At 43.9% G+C, this 24,980-nt stretch overlaps 1 protein-coding gene across 1 annotated transcript in view; it reads right to left on the reverse strand.

The window, feature by feature from the left end:
• The window catches only part of DENR (density regulated re-initiation and release factor), a 105,677-nt gene that overhangs the window by 39,444 nt on the left and 41,253 nt on the right, over positions 1–24,980 (reverse strand). The window contains exons 2-4 of the mRNA XM_085633581.1: positions 20,970–21,090; positions 6,588–6,607; positions 5,503–5,587 (exon numbers count right to left, since the gene is read on the reverse strand). Of these exons, the coding sequence (XP_085489707.1) occupies positions 5,503–5,587; positions 6,588–6,607; positions 20,970–21,090 (226 nt within the window). The remainder of the gene's footprint in view (positions 1–5,502; positions 5,588–6,587; positions 6,608–20,969; positions 21,091–24,980) is intronic.

A 24,980-nucleotide genomic window follows, 5' to 3' on the forward strand; every position in this document is an offset into this window, starting at 1 on the left:
CCAGCAGGCTATGTCACTACGAGTATGGGGAGGGGTGTGGCAAGTTGCTTGCCTGGAAGACCAAAGCTAACCAGTCAAGGAACTTGATCAAAAATCTCAGATGACAGAATTCAGGTAATATAATCTCTGATATCGAGATTGAAAATGCCTTCGTACATTTCTTTCAAGATCTTTATACTGAAGACACGCCTTTAAGCGGGGAACAAATTGAGGCCTTTCTCCAAGATTTGGAGCTTCCATCTCTTCAGGAGGCTTTAAGGGATGATTTGAATAGCCCCATCTGTATTGAGGAGATCACTAAAGCCATAAGTAGCTTAAAAAAAGGAAATGCCACTGGCCCTGATGCTCTCCCTCATGAGATTTACATGCTATTAAAAGAGAAGCTTGCTCCTGTTTTGCTTCAACTTTTCAATTCAGCTTTTATCTCATACAAAGACTTGCCATCTTTTTGGGATGCCGCTACTATAACTATACTTCTCAAACCAAATAAAAATCCCAGGGTGTCTGAGTCGTATAGACCCATTTCACTCCTCAACAGTGATTATAAAATCTATTCCCAGGTATTAACCAAACGACTGGATAAGATAGTGGGGTCCCTGATCCATATTGACCAGAGAGGCTTCATAAAAGGGAGGCAGCTGCATGAATTAACTCATGAGCTAATAGGGGCAATAGACCTGGCCAAGGAAGATGGCAATCTTTTAACGATAATGACCTTTGATGCCGCAAAGGCATTTGATGATAGGGTTAGCTGGCCTTTCCTGTATTCATCGTTTTAACTTTAACAGCAGTCAAAGCCCTGTATAAAAACTCCTCAGCCAGAGTCCTGGTCAATGGGAATCTTTCCAAACCTTTAAACATCAGTAGGGGGACCAGACATGGATGTCCTCTATCTCCGCTTCTCTTTATTCTTTATATAGAACCTTTGGCATGTAAGTTAAGATCATGTCGGAAGATCTCTCCTTTTGTCTGTAACGGCTGGGAAAAAAGATCGGGCTGTATGCGTTTGACCGGATGATTTTCCCAGGAGACTTGCCAAATGTATCTGTTGGTATATTTTCTGAATCGAGGGAACCACAATAATAATGATAAGGAGTGATGTATTATTGTGGTTCCCTCGATTCAGAAAATATACCAACAGATACATTTGGGACACACATTGAACCAGTATCTACGTCCATCTGGTAGAGGATGGTTCTTTGGTGAAGTTCCCAGGTTCCCAAATGATGAAGCGAGCCACTTGTTGTGGGTGATGGGAATCTTTCTCATGCATACACACACGTTTTGACACATTTGGCACCTTGTTGACAGCAGTAAGATTTAGATCAGTTTTTACTGAGTGGTTATGTTACGGTCACAAAACTTTTTTTGACACAGTTTTTCTTTTTGTATACATGAGTTGAATTGGGGATTATAAACTGTTTGAGTCCTTAAACCACATCCCTTAGACCCCCACTCTTTTTGAGATATTCTATTAACTACCAATGATTTGTCTCCATTGTTCAGAGCCCTTGCGGTTGACACCACCAGTCCACACTGACATTTTTCTTTTCAAATTTGGTCACTATAAATTTTTTCAAAAAGCCAGGCTTAAGGTATTACTGGGCGCTTGTAAGGTTTGGTATCAAATAAGATCCTCTCTGCAAAAACCATACTTTAGCGAACATGCACCTATTTGGAACTTGCCCCGTACCCCAGCTGGTCTTCTTGACTCACTGCAATCCCTTTAAGGGAGTGTGGCATCCTTAGATGGGGCCAACTTCTGGAAGATGCCCAACTAATCTCATGGCAACGTATGCGGGAGATTTCTGAGGATTCAGTATCCAAATGTAAATATTATCAGTTAACAAGCTGGGCAAAAATGTTGGGCAAGGACAGTAAGGGGAACCAGTTTTGGGAGTCCAAGATATGTTCACTTCCCCTTCTGTGGAAAAGTGTCAGAATGGTACTGGATGTTGATCTAGGCCACAGAAGAGGTGCAAGCCTTGCTGATGGAGACCTGGAGGAGGGAACTGCCGGCCATGACCTCGACTTGTTATGGCAAGTATCTTCGTCTCATTTGTGGTTATATGTGAAGTCTGCTCCACTCAGGAAGAATCATCTCTTTACTGTTCACAAAGAGTACTGGACACCATGGAGACTCTCCAAGCTGGGAACTCAGGTGGTGAAGTGTCCCAAGTGTGGCGAGGTCAACGCTAATGAAGTCCACGTTTTAGCAGTGCCCCTCAATCCACAGCTTCTGGCAGAAAGTGGGTATGTTATTATCGGGAATTTTGGGTCAAGAATTTAAGGTGAGCCTGGCGTTAGTATTTTTTGGGGTGATGCTAGATTGGGAGGGCACCAAGGCTTTCTCTAAAACACAAAGCACTTGTATTCACTTTAATTCTTCTTGCGCGTAGAGAACGGTGTACTAAATGGATTCAGCCTAATTCTCCCACAGAGACGGAGTGGGTATGTTCAATACAAAAAACAGCAAATCAACTAAGAACAAAGTGTTGGGATCTTTGGGAAAATTGGGCTAAAACTGCATGTCACTGACCTTTTTTCTTTTCTTTCCCTCCATATATTTATACTATTTTATTTGTCATTTTTAGGTCTCCCCTGAGCCAGCGAATGCGCTGTCTCAAGCGAGACATTAAGTAAGCGGGTTTTGAAAGTGCTACCCAGAGGCTTTTGCCGGCCACCAGCTTGCTGTTACGCTCACAAGCGCGCGCGACATGCACAGGTGCCATCTGGCTTTCGTCAGCTTTTTTTACTTTCACTCTCGCGCCGCCCGGCTGTGTCACTTTCACTGCCGTGTGGCCATTGCTTGTTTTTTTTTTTTTTACTTTGGGAGCGAAGGCACGCGCACGGCCAATGCTTGTTTATTTTTATTTACTTGAGCTATTTGTCTCGTGGCACTCGTGCTTTTACTCGCTCCCTTTCTCCTCCCACCCAGCAAGTCTGTCTTGCTGCCCCCGCCCCACACCCCTCCCCACCGTCACCGCTGGTTTAAAAAGTAGGCTCCTTTCAGTGTTTTATTTATTGACATTGTTGTGCTTGTACGTTTGATACCCAAGTATAGAGTTTCCCCCAATCCAACGCATGCCTTCATTTCACCGACCACCTCCCGCCCGTCGTTCTATTTGTTATTCATACGTTCACACTGTGATTTACGATTTTTTTAATTTACTTGAAATGTTTTGTTTGTGGCGCTCGTGTTTTCATTAGCTAATAAAGAAAGTTACTTGCATTTCTTCTTTCATCTCCAACCTACCACTTCTCCGTGTTGCTGCCTTCTGTCGCCTCCCTGCTGCTCACGCTCTATTTAGGATTTATCTTATATGTTTTGCTCGAGACTCTTCCTATTTGCTCCCACCAAGCACTTCTCTGTATTGCTGCCCAACCCCATACCCTTCCCCACCCTCCCTGCTTGTTTAAAGGGTATGCTCCTTACAGCGTTTAATTTATTTAAACTGGTTCTCATTTGTTTGATACCCAAGTATTATTGTTTGTCAATCCATTGCCAGCAAATCTTTATTTTATCTGCCTTAAGAGATGAGACATAAACCGTGCAGATGTATAATTCAAATATTTGATACCCGTTTTAAAGTATAATTTCATCGTTTGGTTAGCGGCAGCTGTCAGAGAAACAAACTCCACAAACGTTTGCCCTTTATTTATGCACAACTTAGGTCAAGCACAGGAGATGCAGGGCATATTCCTCGGCACTGTGTGAAAAGGTGCCTTTTGCATAAACAGGGTGTTGTGATGGCCGCCCTGTTCTCTGGTAGCATCTGGACTCTATTGAGACCCTTCGCAGGGCTGAGCTGAGGACGGGAAGATCTGAGGTAAAAGCAGTGATGGTGCCCTTGCTGGTAATGCACGGCCCAGGTCAGGGGTCAGAGCTTCTCTTGTAGCACAAACTGTAGGATGCACGCACCTGTGCACAAGAGGGCTTTAGGGGTATGTGGCTCTCGAGGAGAACAGTTTTGCCAGAATGCACTTATTTGGTCTCACTGTTTTGCTCCTCTGAGAAATATAACCATCAGTTTACCACATCCTCCCTCTCCTCAATACACCCAGTGCTTCTTCGATTTCTATATGCTTTCTTTACTACTCTGAATCCCACGCTCCTTTGCACCTCGGTGACCCCCATCCTTATGTGTAGTCATGCTTTTCTTACCTCCATTGTGGCCCCATGATTCTTTTGCTCACTCTTTCCTTTTTTCAGTAGCAACAAGTTGCATTCTATAACTTACAGTTCCGATTTGAACTTCTAAGTATGTACTCCAAAGTCGAAACTTACACAAGAATTGTATAAAAACCAAGACTAACCGAATCTATTGAGCGCCTGGGGTCACTACCAACTCTGATTTGGCCCTATCCCTGTATTACTCTGCAAACCCCGCCCCCGTTTTATCAGTATCCTCTTTTTTATGCCCCTGCAGCACTTCGCCGATTCCCACAATTCCAGTGCGGACTCATCCATGCTCTGCCATTTTCACATAAGATTACTATACCTCTTCTTATCACCTAGGAATCATATACATTCTATTTCAAATATTTTTCATATATGTCAGACCATATTGTTGGTATAAGCAATTAATGACTACAAATCGCAGAACACATTTGGGTGGCAAAAGATAGGTCCGGAAACACTTACTACGGGTACACATAGAGATTGAGGCCTAGGAGCATCTGTTCCACATCCTGAGTGCACTTAGTTACATTCTCTCTCTCCTATTCAACCATGCCGCGATCTACTCCACAACAGAATAAAAGAAATACATTATAAAATAAGCATTGGCATAGCCAATAGGTCTCGCCTTTGGGGCCTTATAAGTCTTTAACCATGCAACAGTTAATGTTGTTGCACCAAGGATATTGTGCTGTATAACTAAATACTTATAAGGTCCCAAAAGTGAGACCTATTGGCTATGCCAATGCGTGTTTCTTTTTCTTCTTTGTTTTGTTATGCTAAAGCTCTGGTCCAATAAATGATTAACAGCTTGACATACAGGTAGCATGAATCCTTCCTGGTTTGTAGTCCACTTCTTGCCCCTGTATGGAGGAGCCAGTTTCTGTCTGGCTGCACTACTAAACTCGGGATGTTTTAAACATCCCTCCTTTACGGAGAGTCTGGGTTTTTCTCTTTGTTGCAGTTGGCTAGATTTCTATGGCACCTAAACAATAATTGACAAATGAGGGCTAAAAATAAAAAATAGCATGTGATAATCTCCTGAGCAGGCCTTCACAAAATCATAATCTTATATTTCGACTCACATAACATGGCAAGAGGAACAATGGAGCACATTGAAGTTCTACATGCCTGGACTGGGTCCACTAAAAATGTAAATAACATTCCACAGAGGAATTGAGATGTAAAGAAGGCTCCTCAACAAAAACAAGTAACACTGACTTGTTCTAAGCAAAGCTACAAGAAAACAAACAACAACAAATGGGTACTACAGTGCTGCAACTTCGGTAGGCTAGGAGAAGGGTAAATAACCATGGACTTACCAACAGTAAGTTTCGCAAATTCGTTGGGAAAGTTCTTCTCTAACCACTGCCTACACTTTGTAACGTCTGGCATGTATTCGCAGTACTAAAATAAAACAAAAACAGGATTAGTTGAGAAACAAAATGATGAAAGCACTGTGGAAGTAAACTGAATAATCGAAGCAAAGTCAGTATAAGAAGATCCACATGCATAACGTGTCGCCACTTTCACTGCACAAAGCACAGAGGATATGGAGATGAAATGGATGCTTTAAGTAACCCACCCCTTAGCAACTTCAACTTAAGATGACCAGTGAACATTTGAATATATATATACATACACATATATATATATATATATATACACACACATACACATACACACACACGCACGCACTATGCTTCAACTTGAAAAGCAGACTTCGCTCAAGCATGTGGTTCAGAGGGTCTTGTGGCTCATGACATTCATGAGCTACTTAAACACTAGCTGCACCATGTCGCTCATGAAATAAAACTGCCCTTGTACGATAGTTTGGGTAATAGGTCAATGAATCAAAAATAAAAGGTTTGTAAGTCTTAGGTTTATTGTGAGTCAAGGTAATTTACAATACGAGAAATAGACAGGAGTGTGAACTCCATGTACAGACCCCAACTATTGAAAACCTCCCTTTTCTGCGAGAAAGAGCCCAATGTATACAAAATAAGAGATGCAAACTATCCAGGTCTTCGATTCATAATGCTAATAAAAACTCTTACTTCCTGGTGCATTACGTGAGAAGGGTTATTCTATTAGGACATCTGTAATTAATTGAATCTCAGCAATACATGGATAACTGTTTGGTTTACATCCTTCATAAAGACAAGGCACAGTAATTGAGAAAATATTGATAAAACGATTGCAGGTATTATTGATCTTAACTCTGGCTATTCTAATGCCGACAAATAGAGAAGTTAAAATAAGCTGGTTAAATGCAATGCAGGGTATGATACTGGGGTCTCTGGGGTGCTTGCTTCATCTGTAGACTGGCAAACACCAAGAACAAGCAAACTCCGAATAGCACCATATCCGTTCTTAATGTATAAAATAGGTAGATTACAGAACTCACCTCTGTTGGTAACGAACACACTGTGGAAAGACAAAGAGAGGAGGTTAGACACCATCTAGGGGTGCATTCGCTCTAACTACTGGAATGGAGTACATGAATAAACTAGAATCTTTTTCCGTCACTTCTATTTAGCTCAGAATGCTTATGAAGTTGGAGGGCTTTTTGAGGTGTATTTATGTGGAGGTAAAGCTAAGTGGGCACTAGGGTGAGCATTGGGGGTGTAGTAATGACCACAGGTCATGGCATTATGGGCAGCCAGTAGACAGTTGTGGTGGAAGGATGAGGCCAAGGATTACATTCTGCACCGAGCAGGCACTGGAGTGGGGGACGCAGGTGCAGGATTTGTTAAAAAGCCCTGCTCTGTGCTAACTGGACACTGGAGGCACCAGTACACTCTCAGCGGAGGTTGGTCTCTACAAGGGAAGGCTTATGGCCACATCATGTGCCCAGAATCCAGTCAGGAACAATGTATAATGTCTAGTTGAAGTCCCAGTTGTGTGGTCATCAAGACTGGAAGGAATGAGCACAAGGAGTGGCCAAAGGTTCCATATTTGCCCAGCAGACATTAAGTGTTATATGACTGGTGCTGTGTACAACCATGCACGGTGTCTAGTAGACACTGGAGATGACAGGATAGGGTAAAGGCCATGACCAAATTCAAACATGCCTTTAGCCCGAGGTCTCAGACAAAAGGCTTGTCCTATGGGCTTGAGGAACAGGCAGGCTGACTGGAGTGTGTGGCCAAAACATTGTTTAAGGAAAGTCCAGTTTTTTTACTTAACATAAAAAATGAATACATTCTTAAAATAAAGAAAGAGAAAGAATATATGAAGTACCCAAGAACACTAATAGAAGGGAGTTCCGATTATATTCTAAATCCTAAACACTGAAATTCACCAAGTATATATACAGCAACACAACTGTGCCCTCAGATTCCAAATGCACTGCTCACCACCTCGAATGAAACCCTGCATTCAACACTCCTTCGTCCAGAGCTCACTCTGCTTAGAGACCGTGCCCAAAACTGGCCTAAATACATCTGCTGAACATAATTATCATCTACCCTCATTTAACTCTGGATGCACGAATCGGCCTTTCAACAGCTCTAGGACTTTGTACATCTAGAAACAAAACCATATTCACTCAACACATTTTTAAATAGAGAAAACATTTGCAGCTTATGTGACATCAATGGTGATGTCATATGTACGGTCACCAGTGATTCCATCTTTTAAGTTTAAAAACAATTTCTGGGAGGTGGGGCAAGTCAGAAGCCAAGATGGACGCTTTACTCTGAAGCTCTCTTTCTCAGGCCTGGAAACTCGATCATGCTGATGTGCTATGGGTGCCGCTGCTGCCCAAGCCGATGACCTGTCCGGGGGATGCAAAGATTGGACTTCAGAAGGTCCACCTGAGTGATATGAAGTCGAGCCATCGCTCAACTGCCAAGCGGTAGCGATCTCTGACTGGCCGAGCATCCGGCAGTGGCAGGACGGACCTGTCCCAAAGGGGAGGAAGTGTGGGGGGGGAGGGGGTGCCAGGAACTCTTGCAGTGAGCAGGCCATTGTGGGGATTTCTCTTGCTACTAACAGGGGTCATAGGTGTTGATTTTGGCCCATGACTGGGGTAAGGAGCAAAGAGAACAAACACTGCCCCATTTGATTCAGCAGAGGCCCCTTACCCCCCAAACCACAGACTTTATGATGGACCTTAAAATGGGTGGAGGTAGAAGCCAGAATGTAGCCTCTCGCCGGAGTCCTCAGGGGAGGAGGGGACATGTACCCGCATAGAAAGCAGAGAGAGAAGATCATCCTGACTGAGCTGGGAGCCATCTGCTGCTGGAGAGCGTGGATATAGCTTGGAGGAAGCCGGAGGACGATAAAGAAAAACTTTGTATTAAGTTCAATTATCCGGAGAGTGAAGTGTGACGAGGAGGACTAGCAGGGTTAAGGCAGCCCATTCGGGAGGAGCCCACGAGGCCTGATGAGAGCAGTAATGGAACATTGCGAAGCCCTGCATGGTTACAGACAAAGGCCGGGGGTCACTGTGCAAGCAGCTGAGGCAAGACAAGAGGCATATAATAAGTGAATGAGATGAGTGGAGCAGTGGAGGACTCCAGTGGAGTCCCAAAGAGGGGAGCAGAAGAGAAGAAACGCAAGACGAGGCACACAATGCCCTTCAGTCACAAACAGAATTCAGGGGCAGTGCAGTGGGGAACATAATGCAGATCAATGCTAAACTGTATATATTGAAAAACGAAAGTAGGGGCACATCTTGGGGTCTTGGCAGTATTGTCAGATGTTTTGGATGAGGATCTGCATAGTATTGGTCAGCCTGTGGGAGGAGACTCCGAGGGGACCTCTTCAATCATACCTTGGGAGTTTAGATAAGAAAATAACTGTGGACTGAGAGGATACTGCGAACAGCTGAGGTGAAGGCTTAGTACCCCGAACTGTAACTAAAAAGAATGGGGTGCAGTGTGGGGAGCACAGACTTTTGATGTTCCCTGACCTCACTCTAGAGACTTTGTCAGATAAGAGCACCTTCTGTGTCTCTGCTGTACACTACTTGATCTCTGTTGCTTTTTCGCTTTCCTCCAGATTCGACCAATTAATATCTGCAGAGCTAATGTTTCTTTGCAAAATATTAGGGGAGTGTTAACCGAAAAACAAGAGTATTTGAGTGGCTGCAATAATGGAGTGCTTAAAACAATATTTCCCTTTAAGTGCAGATAGGATAATCCATCACCAACGTTGCAGATGTCTCGTCCATCATATTACAAGTGCATTATAGCCTATGGCAATTGTAATAATGTGGATGGGATATTCGTCAAGTTTGTGACAGAATATCTCGTCCAAACTATAAATAAAGCCCAGGGTTGAATTTGATCAATTCTTCGCATTTTGTAATGCTACACTTTGGCTCCTGCTCAAAGCATCTTCTGGGCACAGACTTTGGTCACAACATGCGCTTGATTCCTCTGCCGCCAGTCTGCTGCACTGGACCTTCCATCCCTTCTGGATCCTGTAGCTCATCATGAGACTTCCTGTGCAAATTAACATGGTGAAATCGCATTATGGGACCTGTCCCATTAGGTGTGCTTTTAATCTGCTCTGCAAAAACCTTACAAGACAAGAAGGTTTTTTGCATCTGAACTTGAGCTTTGGGTCTATAGCTGAATTAAGATACTCTTGTTATCTCCACGACAGGTAAAGGACTGAACAGGCCTAAAAATGATTATATAGTCTAGATTTGTCCAATATAGGGCACGTGGACAGAAATGCAGCACGCAGAGGTCTTTGAGCCAGACCCATACCTGCCACTTGTGCAAAGACACCACTGCAGTCAGCTGCAATCAACACTAGTCCTACCACTAAATTACTGGTGACAGGTGCGGTATGTTTCACACGGTTTGTGCTATTGACTGTAACCTATGATGTCAAACTTGCCAACAGTACTTACTGCTTGCGGTGTTCCCAGCTCACTTGGCATTGGTGTGCAAAGGTGGCATGGAAACTATGGGAAGTGGTAGCCCAGAACTCTTAGCAACTTTAAACCCAGGTGAAGCTACAGATTTTCCTGTTTCACTCTGCTCCCAACAATGAGCAATCCCACAATTCATTGCAGGCCTACCTCCATGTGCCAGTCTGCAGAAAAGCAGTGGTACGTGTGATGGGCAGGGAGGCGATGCAGGGACCAGATAAGAAGGTGGACAACCTTCCCGCATTTTGCATATTTGTTGCTTCCTGCCCAAAGGCACTCCCGGGTGCCAACTATCCCACATTTTTGATCGCGAGAAAACTCGAATGTCCTGGCAGGGTGCCCATTTCTCATTTCAGGCCTATATGAATTGCAAAAGTGGTGCCCGATCTCGGCGGGAGGGAGTAACTACAGCGCAGGAGGAGCACGTTCAGCTTCAAAGATGCAATACGTTCTGAAAAGGTGAATGTAAACCATGCTGGGGCCAGGTCCAAGAAAGGCCGCTTTGGTGTTTATTTCTTCCACTAAACCTTTTTCAAAGTGATTACATTTTATCAGATTAGTTGACCCAAGCTAAGGGAGAGTATGATTTGTAGAAAATTAAACAGTTTGTTAAAGTACGAGACCCGAGATTTCTCCAAAGGCTATAAGTAGGAGATCCAAGATTGCTCTATAGGCTTACCACCATATTACATTTTGGCAAATATACCATGATACTTGGCACTTCTTTACCCTCCTCCTGATAATGCCCGGCCTAGTTTTTTTTAACTGGACAACTACTAGCAGCTGTTGCTTGATTTACACACAATCTTTCAAAAACAAGAATAACGTTAAAAAGTGATTTCCCATGGGGGAGCGAAATGGTGGATGTTGGAAAAATGTACCGCTGTTGAACTGTTTTCCGCCAACTTGCCGCATTCAGGGGCTACTGCGTTGCTCTACATTGTGGAACATTATGTATCTGATTACTGTATTGTGCTGCTGCTAATGAATACAATAAAAACAAGTTTAAAAAAAAAAAAAAAAAAAAAGTGATTTCCCTATGCCACACACTTTGGAAGTCTTGGATTAAAACCAAGTATCCTAGTTTCACAGTTTAGAACTAGCCCACAAATTGGGTGGCAGTGACTGATGGCAAAGCCAAGGAACTACCCTTCCCAAGGAAATGTCAATATGCTAGTGTGTCTATTTCCAACATATTTAGCTGAGACAATAAAGACAAAATTATATGGTAAGTGTCCTGGTTCCATCGCTAAAACGTACCCAATGGACCATATCTAAGTCTGTTGTCTGCCCATGCGTGCTACTTGCCCACATAGCTAGGCGTCTTGTCAATGTTTTTATGACACACTGTATTGAGCTTGTTTGTAAACTTTGCCAATATTTTCATACAATGAGAAAAAGACAAGCAGTTTGTGAGACTTTTTCTTTGGGTCCTGTGGCAGTATGTGGTTGTATTCTTTAGTATATGTGGTTACTGGGTAGTACTTGTGGTGGATACCAATATTTACTTATGGTGATTCAGGGTTTAGGAATATTTAAGTAATAAAGCTATTTATTTTGTAAACTTGTCTGAAAAAATTGGCAATTGAATGCAGCCACTGCTTACTCCAGGAAGTGGTAAAGGGATTGGAACTCCAGTACAGTGACACAGAGCTCCCACTCCATGAGCTGAAAATCCAAGTTATATGGTTAAAGACGGCTGGCTTATGTTGCGGTTACACATCTCTCACCTTCATTTAGTCACTCTCTTGTTGCTTCAATACTTAGGCGCACTGTTATCCTCAAAACAAGTAAAATTAGACTCCCATAAACTTAAAAGGACTCCCCTAGCATACAAAATGTGAACTCCCTCCTTATCTTTCTGTTTCCATTGATTTAAATGGGCTAACCCTACAAACCCACCTTGTTTAGAGGCAACAGGTTTAGAGGCGATATGACAGAAAGGCTTCTGACACCTCATGGTCTTTCTCCACGTGGGCCTCACTTGGGTTTCAGTGCTGGTCAGTTCCAGGACATAATGAAAGAGTGGAAACGTATGTCTACAACTCCCCTCAACACAGGCAAATCAAAATCTGTCTCAACATGTAGTGGACGTGCCAGATATTTTTGTGAACTAGCCTTACTTCCAAATGAAGTCCGAACAAATAATTTGTTATATTGCTAATTTGATGGAGCACCGTTTTATTGAGCAATTACTGCTACTGTAGTTTGTAGAATTTATCTCCGTCACTGCTTTATGATTTGTCTCGAGCACAAGCGTCTTCACGCGCTATGCTCAAATGTGTGTAATCAATCTGGTGTGATTGTTTGAAGGAGGTCAGTTTACCATCAGTGCTCTGCCGAAGAGACAATTTTTATTACTCTTTTGCTTCAGAATTAATTTGCTACAATTGTAGGGCAATTAACTTTTCCAGTGTAAATATAAAATGCTTACTCCAAAATGTATTCAAATTGAGTTTCTGTGGCCTGCTTGATTCCTAAATTAAAATATACAAAGAGCCGATATGTTCAGTATTGTTCACACTTGTCATGTTCTAATGCAGTGCCTATATTCTGTGACACGCGCTGCATAAAATGATATAGGCGCTGGCAGCAAAAAGGCTTGTACAATAATGAGGGCTTTGGGAGCCACAAGGTATGTTTAAAAGGCTTTGGGAGGCATGAGGATTGTGTAACAGGATCTTCGGGCCATGGGGGCGGTGTAATAATGGCTTTTGAAGGCATGATAAAGATCCTAATCGGGGAATTAAACTTAGGTCAGTAGATGAATAAGAGAGGACCGTACAAACATAGAATAGTGGGTTAACGGATTAGTTGTTTTTAATACTGCCTGTTATATTTTAGTTGTGACTAAAATAATCTTGCCTCCAACAATCACAGGATCAACTGCACTTAAAAGATACATTGCAAGAAAAGTAAAAATGATGCGGAATGCAGAATCTCCCAAGATGCCTGGACTGCAGATTTTTTTTTGTGATTGAGCAGAATGGAAATATACTGTCTTACAAGTCAAGAACAAATAGCTGTTTGAAAGGAGTACGTCAAGTGACATTATTTCATGAAACTTGGACAAAATTGTGATAGCTTCCAGGAGTGGTTAAAAGTCGATCAAGTTGACCTAAAACAAAAGCAGGCAAAAGTTGTTCATCAATGCCGCAAAACAGAATTTTGAAACAGCAACCAAGTTCAATTTTGTGATAGCCCAGACAAAAATCAAAATAAGGAATCCATTGTCTGATGCTAAATTTGTGAAAAAGTACTTCAACATATGTACATCCGAAGCATTCCTGGAAAAAAGTCCTATGGGGGTGGGGAGCCTAAGGGGAAGGGAGCTTGTGCGTGGGGGAGGGGCACGTGAGTGGATGGCCTTCCACCTCAGACGGTGGCTAGAACAGGAGGTGACCTATAGCCGGACACTGAAAATTCTTGCTTCTGCGAGTTTTATAGTTTGGGCTTGAAAGCACGGATATATGCATTACAGCTCATCTGGCAATCTGTGTATGAGGAGTAATCAAAGAATTCCAAGTTGTTGAGGAACTTCGACAATGTCCAATGAAATTCAGAATCATCTGACGGGCCATTTTCAACAAAGTTAATAGTATCTTCCTCTAGTACGATTTTCCAGAGAATCAACTTTGTGGCCTAATATTTGATGTTGATCCTGCAATGACAGGGAAGTGTAATTGATTTGTTACTGTAATGCCCAAATCGGGGTCTCACATCACATCATACATTATTCACCGCGAACAACTGTGTGCAAAAGCCCTAGATATGAAACGTGATGGAAAAGGTGGCTTCTACTGTGAATTTCATCCCACCAAAGGTGCTTAACCACAGACAGCTCCAAGCATTTCTTTCTGAGACAGGATAAAGCGGCAACAGTGATGTACTTCACTTCTGCCAAAAGCCTGCTAGCCCAGCACGATGGCCGCATTAGCCAGATTCATGACACGTAAAAAGAAATGATATAAATGTAACCAATGATGGCGCGTGGTCGACTGCCTGAGCATTCTTAATTGACATCTTCAAGTATCTTCAAAATGTGAATTAATTTAAAACTAAAAGGATGGGGCAGGTTGTAAGAAATCTATGAGCAGGTTCAATCAATCCTTTTAAGCTGAAATCGAATCAAAGACAGGCAAATGAAAGGAAAGTTGTGCATTTCACAATATTGTCCACAGGATATGCATAGACTGGAATACATTAGGGAAGTGGTCTATTTAGTGGACTGCTGAAGGAATTTAAGCAAAGAGGTTGCAGAATAAAGGCAGCGCAATGATGAGCTGGATCTATTTTCAGAGTCATTAGGATAGGATACCGCTGATGTGCTGACATTTTCTAAATGGAATTAATGGACCTCAAAAATAACACTGCCAGGAAGGGCCCATTTGCGGAGTACGACCTATTGTCATTTTACAGCCAATGTTGCATCACATTTCCCAAATATTTCTATACATGCACTTTTATTTATGGTGCTTTTTCGGAGCATGTATCGTTGTTAACAGCTTTTTGCAAGAATGAAAAATGTCAAAATAAAATTGAGGACTTAAAAGGTTATCTTATTGGTATATTCCGCATTGTCATATCCAGTGTCCCAGCAGACATTAATAATTTGTCAGCAAAAACAATGCAGGGCATCTCATTACATTTTTCATGCTTTAATAGTTTATCTTTATTATTGTCAGGATGTTCTTTTCTGAGGGATATTCCTAACTACACACACACCTCACTTCTCCCAAAGAAACAGACTGGATCAGGAAAGATTTTTTCCAGCAATGATCCTTTATGCCACTAGGGGGCGATGTGCGGTTCCATTTTGACTCCGCATATAAGCACTACCCCTGCATGCTGATGTCAGGTCTGTTGTCTCCGCTGGGGATCCGGAGTTCCACTCCCCAGTTTTTCGAAGAGATCCAAACTTAATTGAGCATGCAAGGGAATGACGTCCCCTCCAAAAACTTTCAAACCATGAAGCAGATGTCAGTTACAGATCCCAATGAGGTGGTTTCTGATGTTTAGGCTTGGGACTGGACTCGGCCATATGACCAATGCGCCCTCACGCACCTGAAGGTGATCTGGGACAAATAAGCAAAGCTGTACATCACAGAACGTAAGCACTTGTGGCCGATGCTTAATTTGAGCTGGTGGTTTCCGGTGCTCAGCACCGGCACTTAATTATCAACCCCAGCTCTATAGTTTCATGAGCACTAGTTAAGTAGATACTCATTTTTGGGTGGTAGGCACAGGAGATTAAGTGATTGGGGATTGTGAGCCAAGACTCGAACCTGGTTCCCGAGCTCCGAAGTCGGCAGTTCTGGCCATTATGCCACATCCTCTCCCCACTTCATGGTTAGTGGTTGGTTCTGTATTAGGCAGCGCTAACAGGAGAAAAGGGCTGGTGCAAACTGCCTCCTGACGAGCGCCCCGGCACTTTTTTTCTTCTACAAATTAACCACTGCTTGCGGCCATCGCATTTGTTCTGCCCCAAGTCACACGAAATTCATTCTGCTCTCTAAGGCTATTCCTGAGAGAAGCCTACCTTGCAGCCGAAGTCTAAGTCCAAATCGATGTCCAAATGCAGACAGAAAAAAGCAAAACAGGACTTAACCCCTTCCCACCACTCAGTCTCCAAAGAGAAAGTGCAAGGGTGTCTCAATGTCAGTCAGTCTCCATCTAGATGTCTGGTTATGGAGCCGATTCCCTAACTGATTGTGGTGCAACACATTTCCTGGGCCATCAGCGACCCCGCAGCAGATTGATGCCTCCTAGGAGGCCATACTGCGCATTTCTGTTGCAATTCTCCAGTTGGTTTACCACTGGTTGATCTGTCCTCTGCCCCTTTGGGACCTGCTCCCAGTCCACACCAACTCCAGTAGAGACATCGATTCCGGTTAAAAGAACTGCAACAGGCCCCTCCTTATTGACACCTGGTGATGACGCACAGGTGCCAAAAGAGGATGTGGTCCCAATTCTGATATTCAACACCAAACTGACTTCCTGCCTGATCTTGACCAATGTCAAGCCAGGAGACTACAAAAGTGCAACCCGTCACCAATACAGTCTCCTCTGAACTAGTGCCACCTATTGGGGGATGGGTGCAGTGAGCTTTTGGCTCTGACTGAGATCAACGCCCCCCCCCCCCCCCCACCCCGCGAGAGAAGATGGCATGTTTTACACTGACTTACAAGGTACCTTAATACTTCCTCTGAAGCAGGGTTTGATTCACCACTTGGATCACCAATAGCAGAAAGCTTCATTTGCAGTAGTGGTCTAACGGTGTAGCTGAGGTTCTGGAGTTACAGACACCTTCAAGGCAAACCTAAAAGAAATTTCTTTAAGGAAATGTTGCAGCCTGGAGCAGCCAAGGCTCTGCCCCTGCTCGTGCTCCCATTTAACAAAGCACTCGCCAAAACCTTGATGGGCACTTGGTAAATGCACTGTTCCTGTCTGAATATGGAGGTGGCCAGGCCTCACTAGGCAGCTCCAGGAGATCCCGATTTTTGTACTACACATCCTACTCCAGGTAGCCTGCTGATTCAGGCTTCAACCAGCAAGTTGAACCCAAATTGAGCCCCCACGACTCCTCTGGATAGGGTGTCGAGGATTGAGTCATCTGGATAACATATGTTCTCTTCTCCTTGCCTGGCATTGAGGTCTGTCAATGCTGTGTGCTTATTAGGTTGCCACACGTGCCGTCTAGGGCATGGCCAGAAAAATGCTGCTGGAGTTCCAGGAAGATCTTATGGTCTCTGGCTCAGACAATTGATGGCAGAGAAGGCGCCAGTAATTCTTACTGGCCTACATACTACGGATTGCCTGGGAAGGGCAGCTGGCACCAAGTGTTGTGCGCCAAGTGGATGCGTTCCTCGGGGAGGGAGGGGGTTTAGATGTACTAGGTCTGTTGACCCTTGCTAAGCAGATTCCCTCATTTGTTCAGAAAATTCAGTGGCTACTCTAAGGGGTGTATAGGCAATTACTCTCCTCAACCACTGCAGCAGTCACTCAACTCCTTTAGAGGCAGGGGATGTAGGTCTGGCAGGTAACGGGGGCACCAGTCCTTCCAGTCCCGTTCTCCTGTGGTATAAATCACCAAGCGCTTGAGTTTGGCCTCTGTGGTATACACCCATCCTATGGGGGGGGGGGGGGGGGAGAGCAGGACTCAGCACTTGCCCACAGGGTGGTGATCCATGAAATCCAACAGACGGGCCCTACAAATCATTCACCATCAGAGTGACTTTCAGAGAAGCACCTTGCATTATGTTACAAGAAGTGCAAGTGTTACTTTCCAAAGGTGCTACCGTGAGGGTTCCGGACTCGGTAAGAGGAGAGGATTGTTTCTTTTGATATTTCCTTGAATAGAAGTACAAGCGTCTTTGACCTATTTAAAACCTTCAATCTCTGAATGCCTTTCCTAGGAAGAATAAATTGAAAAAAAATCACATGCTGGCCCAGATCCTGAATGGTCTGGACTTGAGACCGGGCGCAGCCCTTCGACCTGCAGGACGCACATTTTCATATATCCCCTCCTGCAGTCCTGTAGATGCTGCATGCAGTTCAAAGTAGGCCAGGAGAACTTTCAGTTTGCAGTGCTCTGCTTCAGCCTCACCAGTAATGGCAGTGGTCGCTTCCCACCTTTGGAGATCAGGCATACCAGTTTTCCCTTATCTCAGTGACTGGCTGTTGAAGACAGGCTTGCAATAGTAAGCTGTCACTCACCTCCAGAATCTTGGTGAAAGCAGCTCGAGGCTTCGTGGCCTTTTAGCCGCCTGCATCCTTCTTGTCGATTACACCAGGTAGAACATGCAGCTCTACAATGGAATATGAGGGAAAGGGGCAAGCAGTATGGAAATCTGTCAGAAGTCATCCTGATTTTAGAGAGGACTGCTCACAATCTGCAGTGTTAGCTGCTCAAACGCAATTAATCCAGCAGCTGGCTCTTCCCCATTCTCCACCCAGAGCAGACGGTAAGGACTGATGAGCAGCAAATGGGTCGGGAAGGTCATTTAGAGAAGGTGGGGATCATAGAATTCAGGTCTCCAATGGAAGGCCGGCCCTATAATAATCTGTTGGAGCTGTGGGCCATTCATCTTGCCCTAAAGACCATTCTCCAGTCAACAGATTTTATAGTGAGATACCTTAAAGAATACATATTAGTTGCTTCCTTAGGGAACAATTCTGTAGATTCCACCCCGTATCTTGACTGGCATGCAGCTCAATCCTTGCCATTTCTACATCAGGTCAATGTAAGATCTCTGATTTTCTCAGAAGCAGTACATCATTTCATACTGGAATTTCATCATGAGCCTAAAGACCTCGGGTGTAAAGTCTGTGTTAAAGAATTAACTTGAACTAAATATCACAGAGAACTAAATACCAAATACAAATCTGCCTTTCCTGACAAAACTCACGGAAAAGACAGCATTTTAACCTTTATTTTATTACAAAGAATAAAACAACATTCTGACCCATTGATTTCCAATCTCGTAATGGGATGGAATCTTTCTTTGTTGCCACCTGCCATGACAGACCCACAAACGAATGTTAATGAAGCGGCTGAAGTCATATTTTTGATGGATCTCAAATATAGGAACAGAAGACAAGAGCCAAGGCTAAAATCCTGATGTTCATCTAACCATGTACAAATTATATTTCTGCCTCATTTTCAGGCCAGTAACTTCTTGTATCTGATCCACTTAAACTTTTAATCAATCTTTGGGGCCTTACCTGCCAAACATTGTGCAGAAGGCCCAGCCATCTTGGAAAGTGAACAGTCTATCAACAGCAACTCATGCACCTTAGGAACCCACTAAAAATTAAATGCCAGCAAGATGGAAATACTCACCTAAAGTACCATAATTCTTTATGAAGTGGCACCTCGGAGGTCTATGGAACTGAATCTCCATCCTACATCACTAGAATCCCTAAAAGCCTAGGAGAACATTTTCTCTGTCATAGTTCCCATTATATATTCAAGCCACAAGTGTTCTTCCATCGCAGTGTTCCATTACTCATCGTTCAGACCTCAAATGACCCATAATTCAGTCACTGTACTCCTGTACATATGCATGATTCAGCTAAAGGAGGCTCAGGCATCTCCTGCTTCATCTAGGACCTTAGGGTCGTTTAATAGCAGCAACAGAAACACTTCAATGGGTACCAGCGGCTTGCCAAATCTCAAGGCTTTGCATACTGCACATCATGCACTCCAAGCAACAAGACCAATAGTCATACATCCAAAGCTGAGCTGTTCTAATCTCAGGTGGAAACTCTGTTCCAAGAGGCAACTGAAATTTGACGTTTCAGCCAAACTGCAAGCATCTGAAAAATTGAGGGCCATTTCTTATTTCAGAGAGCTATTAAAATGTGGCTATTGTGTTTCCAGATCCTGAAACAGCATACTGGTTGTTTCCCTGACTACTGCTTTGCCTGCAACCTGATGCGCAGGAAGAGTTGGTCCAGGGTCATATTTACAATATAACCGCAATCATAAGTATGTGTGGGTACTGGGTACCCATTTTTCCCAATCGAACAACTCGGAGACAACCACTTTTAGTTGCACTAATGACCATTTCAGCAAGATACTTCACACACAACATAATTGTTTCAAGATATGCCATGCAAATGCCAAACACGTTATGTAATATGGCAAGACTGCTGAGAAGTGCCAGCACAACCTATTATAATTGTGTGGTGGCTTACTTGGAAGGTTTGTAATCAAATAGCAACTGCAAGGAAGCCATGTTAAAAAATGCCCACAGTTGTAAATCTTATATTCACAATTAAAATGGTAATAGAATTACTGGAAGTACACTCGCAGAACAGAAGTGTACAGTTTTTCTCCCTTTGAAATGACATCAGCACCACTAATGGATTAGTATTTTATTTATTTACTTAAAGTTTTGCATAGCGCAACATGACCAAAGCGGGTATCAGAGCGCTTTACATATGGGTTATGGAAGACATCGGTAAATAGATGCGGGAGAGAAATATACATCAAGTACGTAATGACATATTAGCGGGCGAACACTGAGGCCGTACCATACGCCAGGTAGTAGATTAAATCGCCAAAACAAGAGTGGAGACCCCAAAGGAGAAAAGCTTCTATTTCAGCGCAGTGTACATTAGAAGAGCTTTCACTTCCCTTTTGAAGGCAAATGTTGAGCAAATCAGTCTTGTTTCCCCCGGTAGGGAGTTCCAGATTCTCGGGGCAATACCAGAGAATGAACGATTGTAGGTTTTCATTTATTAAAATTTCTTAGGCTTGAGCAGCAATGTGCTGGTGCTCCTTGAGGGCCGGGAGCCACCAGATAGTTTGAGCTTATTTGATAGGTACAGAGGAGTGTTGAAGTGTAATGCTCTGTGGGTCATAAATGCAATTTTTAACTGGATCCTTGACTCAAACAGAATCCACTCGACCGCTAGCATAAGCGAGCTAAATTTAACAAGGGCGAGCTGTTTTTAGGTCCTACTCGCCCTTTCTAGCGAGTAGGAAGACAAACTAACTTTTGTTCTCTGTCTCTGAAAACGGAGCAAATGTGACAAGATCAGATTTAAAGGCATTTTTATTGCTCACAAAGTTAATGAGCAATAAAGATGCCTTTAAATCTTGTTACCTTGTCACATTTGCTCTGCTTTCAGAGACGGAGGTCAAGTAGGTTGCAGTTAGGTCGAGGAGATTTTTCAAGGTACTAGACCTGCAGGACTAGTACCATTTTGGGGATTTTTCGAGCCCTGCAGATGAGCGATATCGGGTCTGGAGAGATGTGGTTAGTTTTCTTATTTATCTTTTTAATCAAATGGCAAAATAAATAGAACATCCCCCGACACTACCACCAAAATAATACAGTTAGTAGGCACAAAAGAAAGTAGTAAGAAATCTGTACTCTTCCCCTTACTTGCCTCCACAGTAGAGCACCCTGAGCGGATAGTCGCCAGAGTCTGTCTTTGGGATCTTCAGGTCTCCTTTGCAGTCTATTGGGATGGGATCTGCAGTCTCAGCAGCAGCCATTTCAGTGGTCATCTGATGACAAAGCAGAAGCAAGCATGTTAGCTATGAAGGACCGAGAGGTTTCAGGATAAAGAAGCTCCTAGAAAATGGTGGCTTTAGCAGTGCTGGAAAAGCAGGAGGTAAAGAGGGGACATTAAAGGAAAAGCATAGGGAGGCCTCAAAGAAACATGAAACAGCATAATCTCACCCAACTAACATTACAAAGTTGAAAAGCAGGCATTTTACATCTCAATGCTGGACATTTTTCAATTTACAGTTAAAATGCCCGGACAAAAAGGGATAAAGAAGGATGGAACAAACTAAAGCACATACAAATTGGGAGCAGAATTTCAAAAATAGTTCAAATTCCTGCCCAACTTTCAAGAGCCTGGTTAAAACTGACAATTTCATATTTAAAAAAGTGTGAGTTTAATAAAAAAACAACGTAAAAACACAGAAAGGATACCAATTGTAGGCGTACATCTGGGATTTATATAAATGTAGATATTTCAGGACATTCAAAAAAAAAACCCAAGTAAATATGCCTGGAAACATTGGAAAACTGTTGATTTTCAGTCATACGCCTACTTCCCAGACGTATATGCCTGCAAATGACTGCAGGTGGGCAACAGTGTACATTCCTGTTTTTAATCCACATGAAAACGATTTTTTAATGTAGAAAAATCCCTTTGACACTACTGAAAATCCCCGTGACACCACTGAAAATAAGAGGGTAGGGATGCAGGCATTTTCACGTACAAACTGTACTCTTACCTCAGCCTTTTTGAAGGTCGTTTGCATGCGAATTTTAGGGGGAAAATGCAGTGAGAATAGGAATAGCCATAAAGTTCGAAATTTGTGGGTGTTCCCAAGGTTAAGGGTATTCCAAACACCCACCCCATTCCACATGATCCTCACCGATTTCCCAAATGTAGTCCCAGAAGCACAAATTTCTGCGGATCCACACTCAACTAAACTGACTCTTTAGCACTCATAATTGTCACGTTTTCTGCACCCATGTACAATTCAGGCACACAAAAAAGGTATCTGGATTAAACCCAGTGTGTAAAAGAACAGGGTCAAATAAGACAAGAGGACACGTTTAAGTCTCTAAAAGGAGCACCCTTTCTGGGGAAAAAAGAACTAGGAAGAGTTGGATTAAATATGAAAGAGTAGAGGCCAATAAAAAAGGAAATACACTTTCACAATGGTATAAACAAACATGCATTGCCGCCAAAGCACAGGCATAATAAACATGAAGTGCCACACACACACACCATCATCATCATTTGCATATCCATGTAAATGAAAAAGAAGCGGCCCCACTAATGACAACATGGGGCCAACATCCCATTAATTTTATTTTTCACAGGGCCCCAAAGGGTCACAGGCTGACATTTCTTTAAAAAAAAAATATATTTTTAGGTGTCGTGCCTAGCGTTGCACTGCGTAGCAGTGCTCGCGCAGCGCGAGTCATTTAGTAGGTGAAAAACGGGGATTTGAAGCTGTCCTAGGAATGGCACACTCATGCGTGTGTCTTTCCTTCTGTGGCACATTATTGGCCTTTGCGTGCGTGTTTTTTTGAAAGCCAGCACGCAATAGGCCAAAGGCTCCGCCCATGGCCTATTGGTGTCTATTATGCGCTTGGTGCGCGTAAAAGACACCAATAGGCCATGTGGTTTCAATTATCGTGCCCAGACACGGGCGCGATAACTGATCATTGAAAGCACATGCTTCGCTGTGGCACACGCACCACTCGTTTGGATAAGTACTGGTTTGCCAGGTTACAAATGTCAGAGAAAAATGGGAGCACTTGTCGCTAGAACTACAGCTTTAATGGAGTGAAAAGCTGTTTCAGGAACGAATTCCACGTTTCTTCATTACCTCAGCGAGTCCTCGTGTCTGAAAACCCTTCAGCAGAGATTCCGATGTATGGGCTACATACATTCTGGCCGTCATAGCAGAATTAAAACCAGACTTTATATTTAAGAAGCCAGTCCATCCTTTTGCCAGCAGTGCTGGAAGGTAAACCTGCTGACTAAAACCCACTGGGGCTCAGGAACAAATAACCCACCTATAGAAAAGTGAGATTATGGCTTCAGCGCCGATCGGTTCAAGACTTTACAGGAGGCCCCGCCCAGCGCCGCTTATCAGACTGGCACCCAAAGTGTCTTTGGGCCCCGGCAGCTGATGGTGCTGCAGGGGCAGTGGGGTGGAGCGAGCCTGCAGGACAGCCAGGGTATCGTGCAGCTCCGTCGTCATTCAGTGCCTTGGACGTTCGTGCCGCGGCCTGCTCGTCCTCGAGCCAGCATCGTCACTCAGGCGTGTCTTGCAGGTCAGGGAATCTGAGACGGTCTCCACAGTGACCCTAGCACACGAGGAGAGGAGAGGTGACCCCTTTGAGGACCACCCACTCTGATGTCCTGCCACCTTCTGCGCTTGCTGGCCGGGAAGGTGCACTGCAGGATAGTGAGATGAACCTTTTTTATGGCCTAAATATTGTGAACTATGAGTCTAACATGGCATGCAGCTGGAGACACCAGTGTGACCAGCGCGCGGACACGCGGGCCGCCTCACCTCAGCCCTGTCAGCCAGTGTCTCTAGGTGACGCAACCCCGCAGAGGAGTCCTTCTGGGGACCTCAGCTCAATTTGTCTCCAAGTGACCGAACCCTGCAGAGGAGCCCTTCTGAGGACAAGGGTTTTTATTAAGGGGGGATTTTTGCGGAAAGAAGAACACCAATCCCAGAGGTACCACGGAAGAAAGGACGAGAGTTTCTATGGAGTGATTGTATATTTGTGATTCCCTGTTTCACTCGGAGAAGCGGGCACACTTGTAGTGGCGGCCAAGTACATTCAGGCACATTTGGAGGCGTTGTCAGACGGCTTCCTTCTGTGCCACGTACCAGCTCTCACTTGCCAACGGTCCACACACTGACGTCACCTGGCGCATTCCAGCTGCAGTGTGTCACCCGACTGCTCAGGGCGGGGGTAGGGTGTGAGAGCATTCATAACTGCCAGTTCAAGGGTGTGCTAGAGCTTCATGTGTAAAAAATAAATGTTGGGGCTCTCATCTGCTGCTTGCACCTCACATTGCCCTGCCCAGACCTGCCAATAATAGTAACAACACAACTACTAACCATAACATTCCTAGAAGTGACACAATTCAGACTATTTCAGGCCCCCAAAGCTATAAGAATGGCTTAGGTGGAAGGCCATAGTCATTTTTAATGTATATTGAATTCAAAATTAACTGTTGTTGTGGTCATCTCTAAATTAACTAGACCGCGCCACCTTGTGGCAGACTGTCGCAAGTCCTGGTGTTGACAATTTAGTTTGAAGCACATGGAACCACCTGCTCGAATTAAGCACTACTCCCCCACACGTTTCCACAGGATCTTTGAAGCTCCTGTGGCACACCTGTAGATCTAGTTTTTTGAGACTGGAAGAGGCTGGAGGTGGTGCAGGCTTAGACGTACACTCATTTGACAGTCCCCTCTCTCACCCAGCTACAAGACCCTTGTCTCACAATTGTGCAATAAGGGCACCTTTTTCTCACCTGGCAGAGTTTAGTGCACAGGGACAGGCCGTGTGAGTAGCTGAAGAGCTTGTGTAAAGAGGGAAGCATCGGGGACGTGCACAGACTTGAGGATGCATTGGGCACTTGTACAGAACACATGGGGAGCTTAGATTAAATGGCAGACCTTGTGAAGAGCTTATGGTGTAAAGGTTGAATGTTGGAGGATCTTGGTTCCAAAGAAGAAAATGTTTAAAGTCCTTGTGTTTTACTGAGCAGCGGGTATGAAGAGCTTGGAGCACAAACAGACAACCATTGGGTGCCTTTAGCCTCCAACACCTTCAATTCATAACCTTTTACTAGCACAGCGCCTTGACGCAGTCAGCTCAGTTTACACTAAAGCATATC

This window comes from Triturus cristatus, chromosome 11 (genome assembly GCF_964204655.1).
Source record: "Triturus cristatus chromosome 11, aTriCri1.1, whole genome shotgun sequence".
In the NCBI taxonomy this organism is placed as follows: domain Eukaryota; kingdom Metazoa; phylum Chordata; class Amphibia; order Caudata; family Salamandridae; genus Triturus; species Triturus cristatus.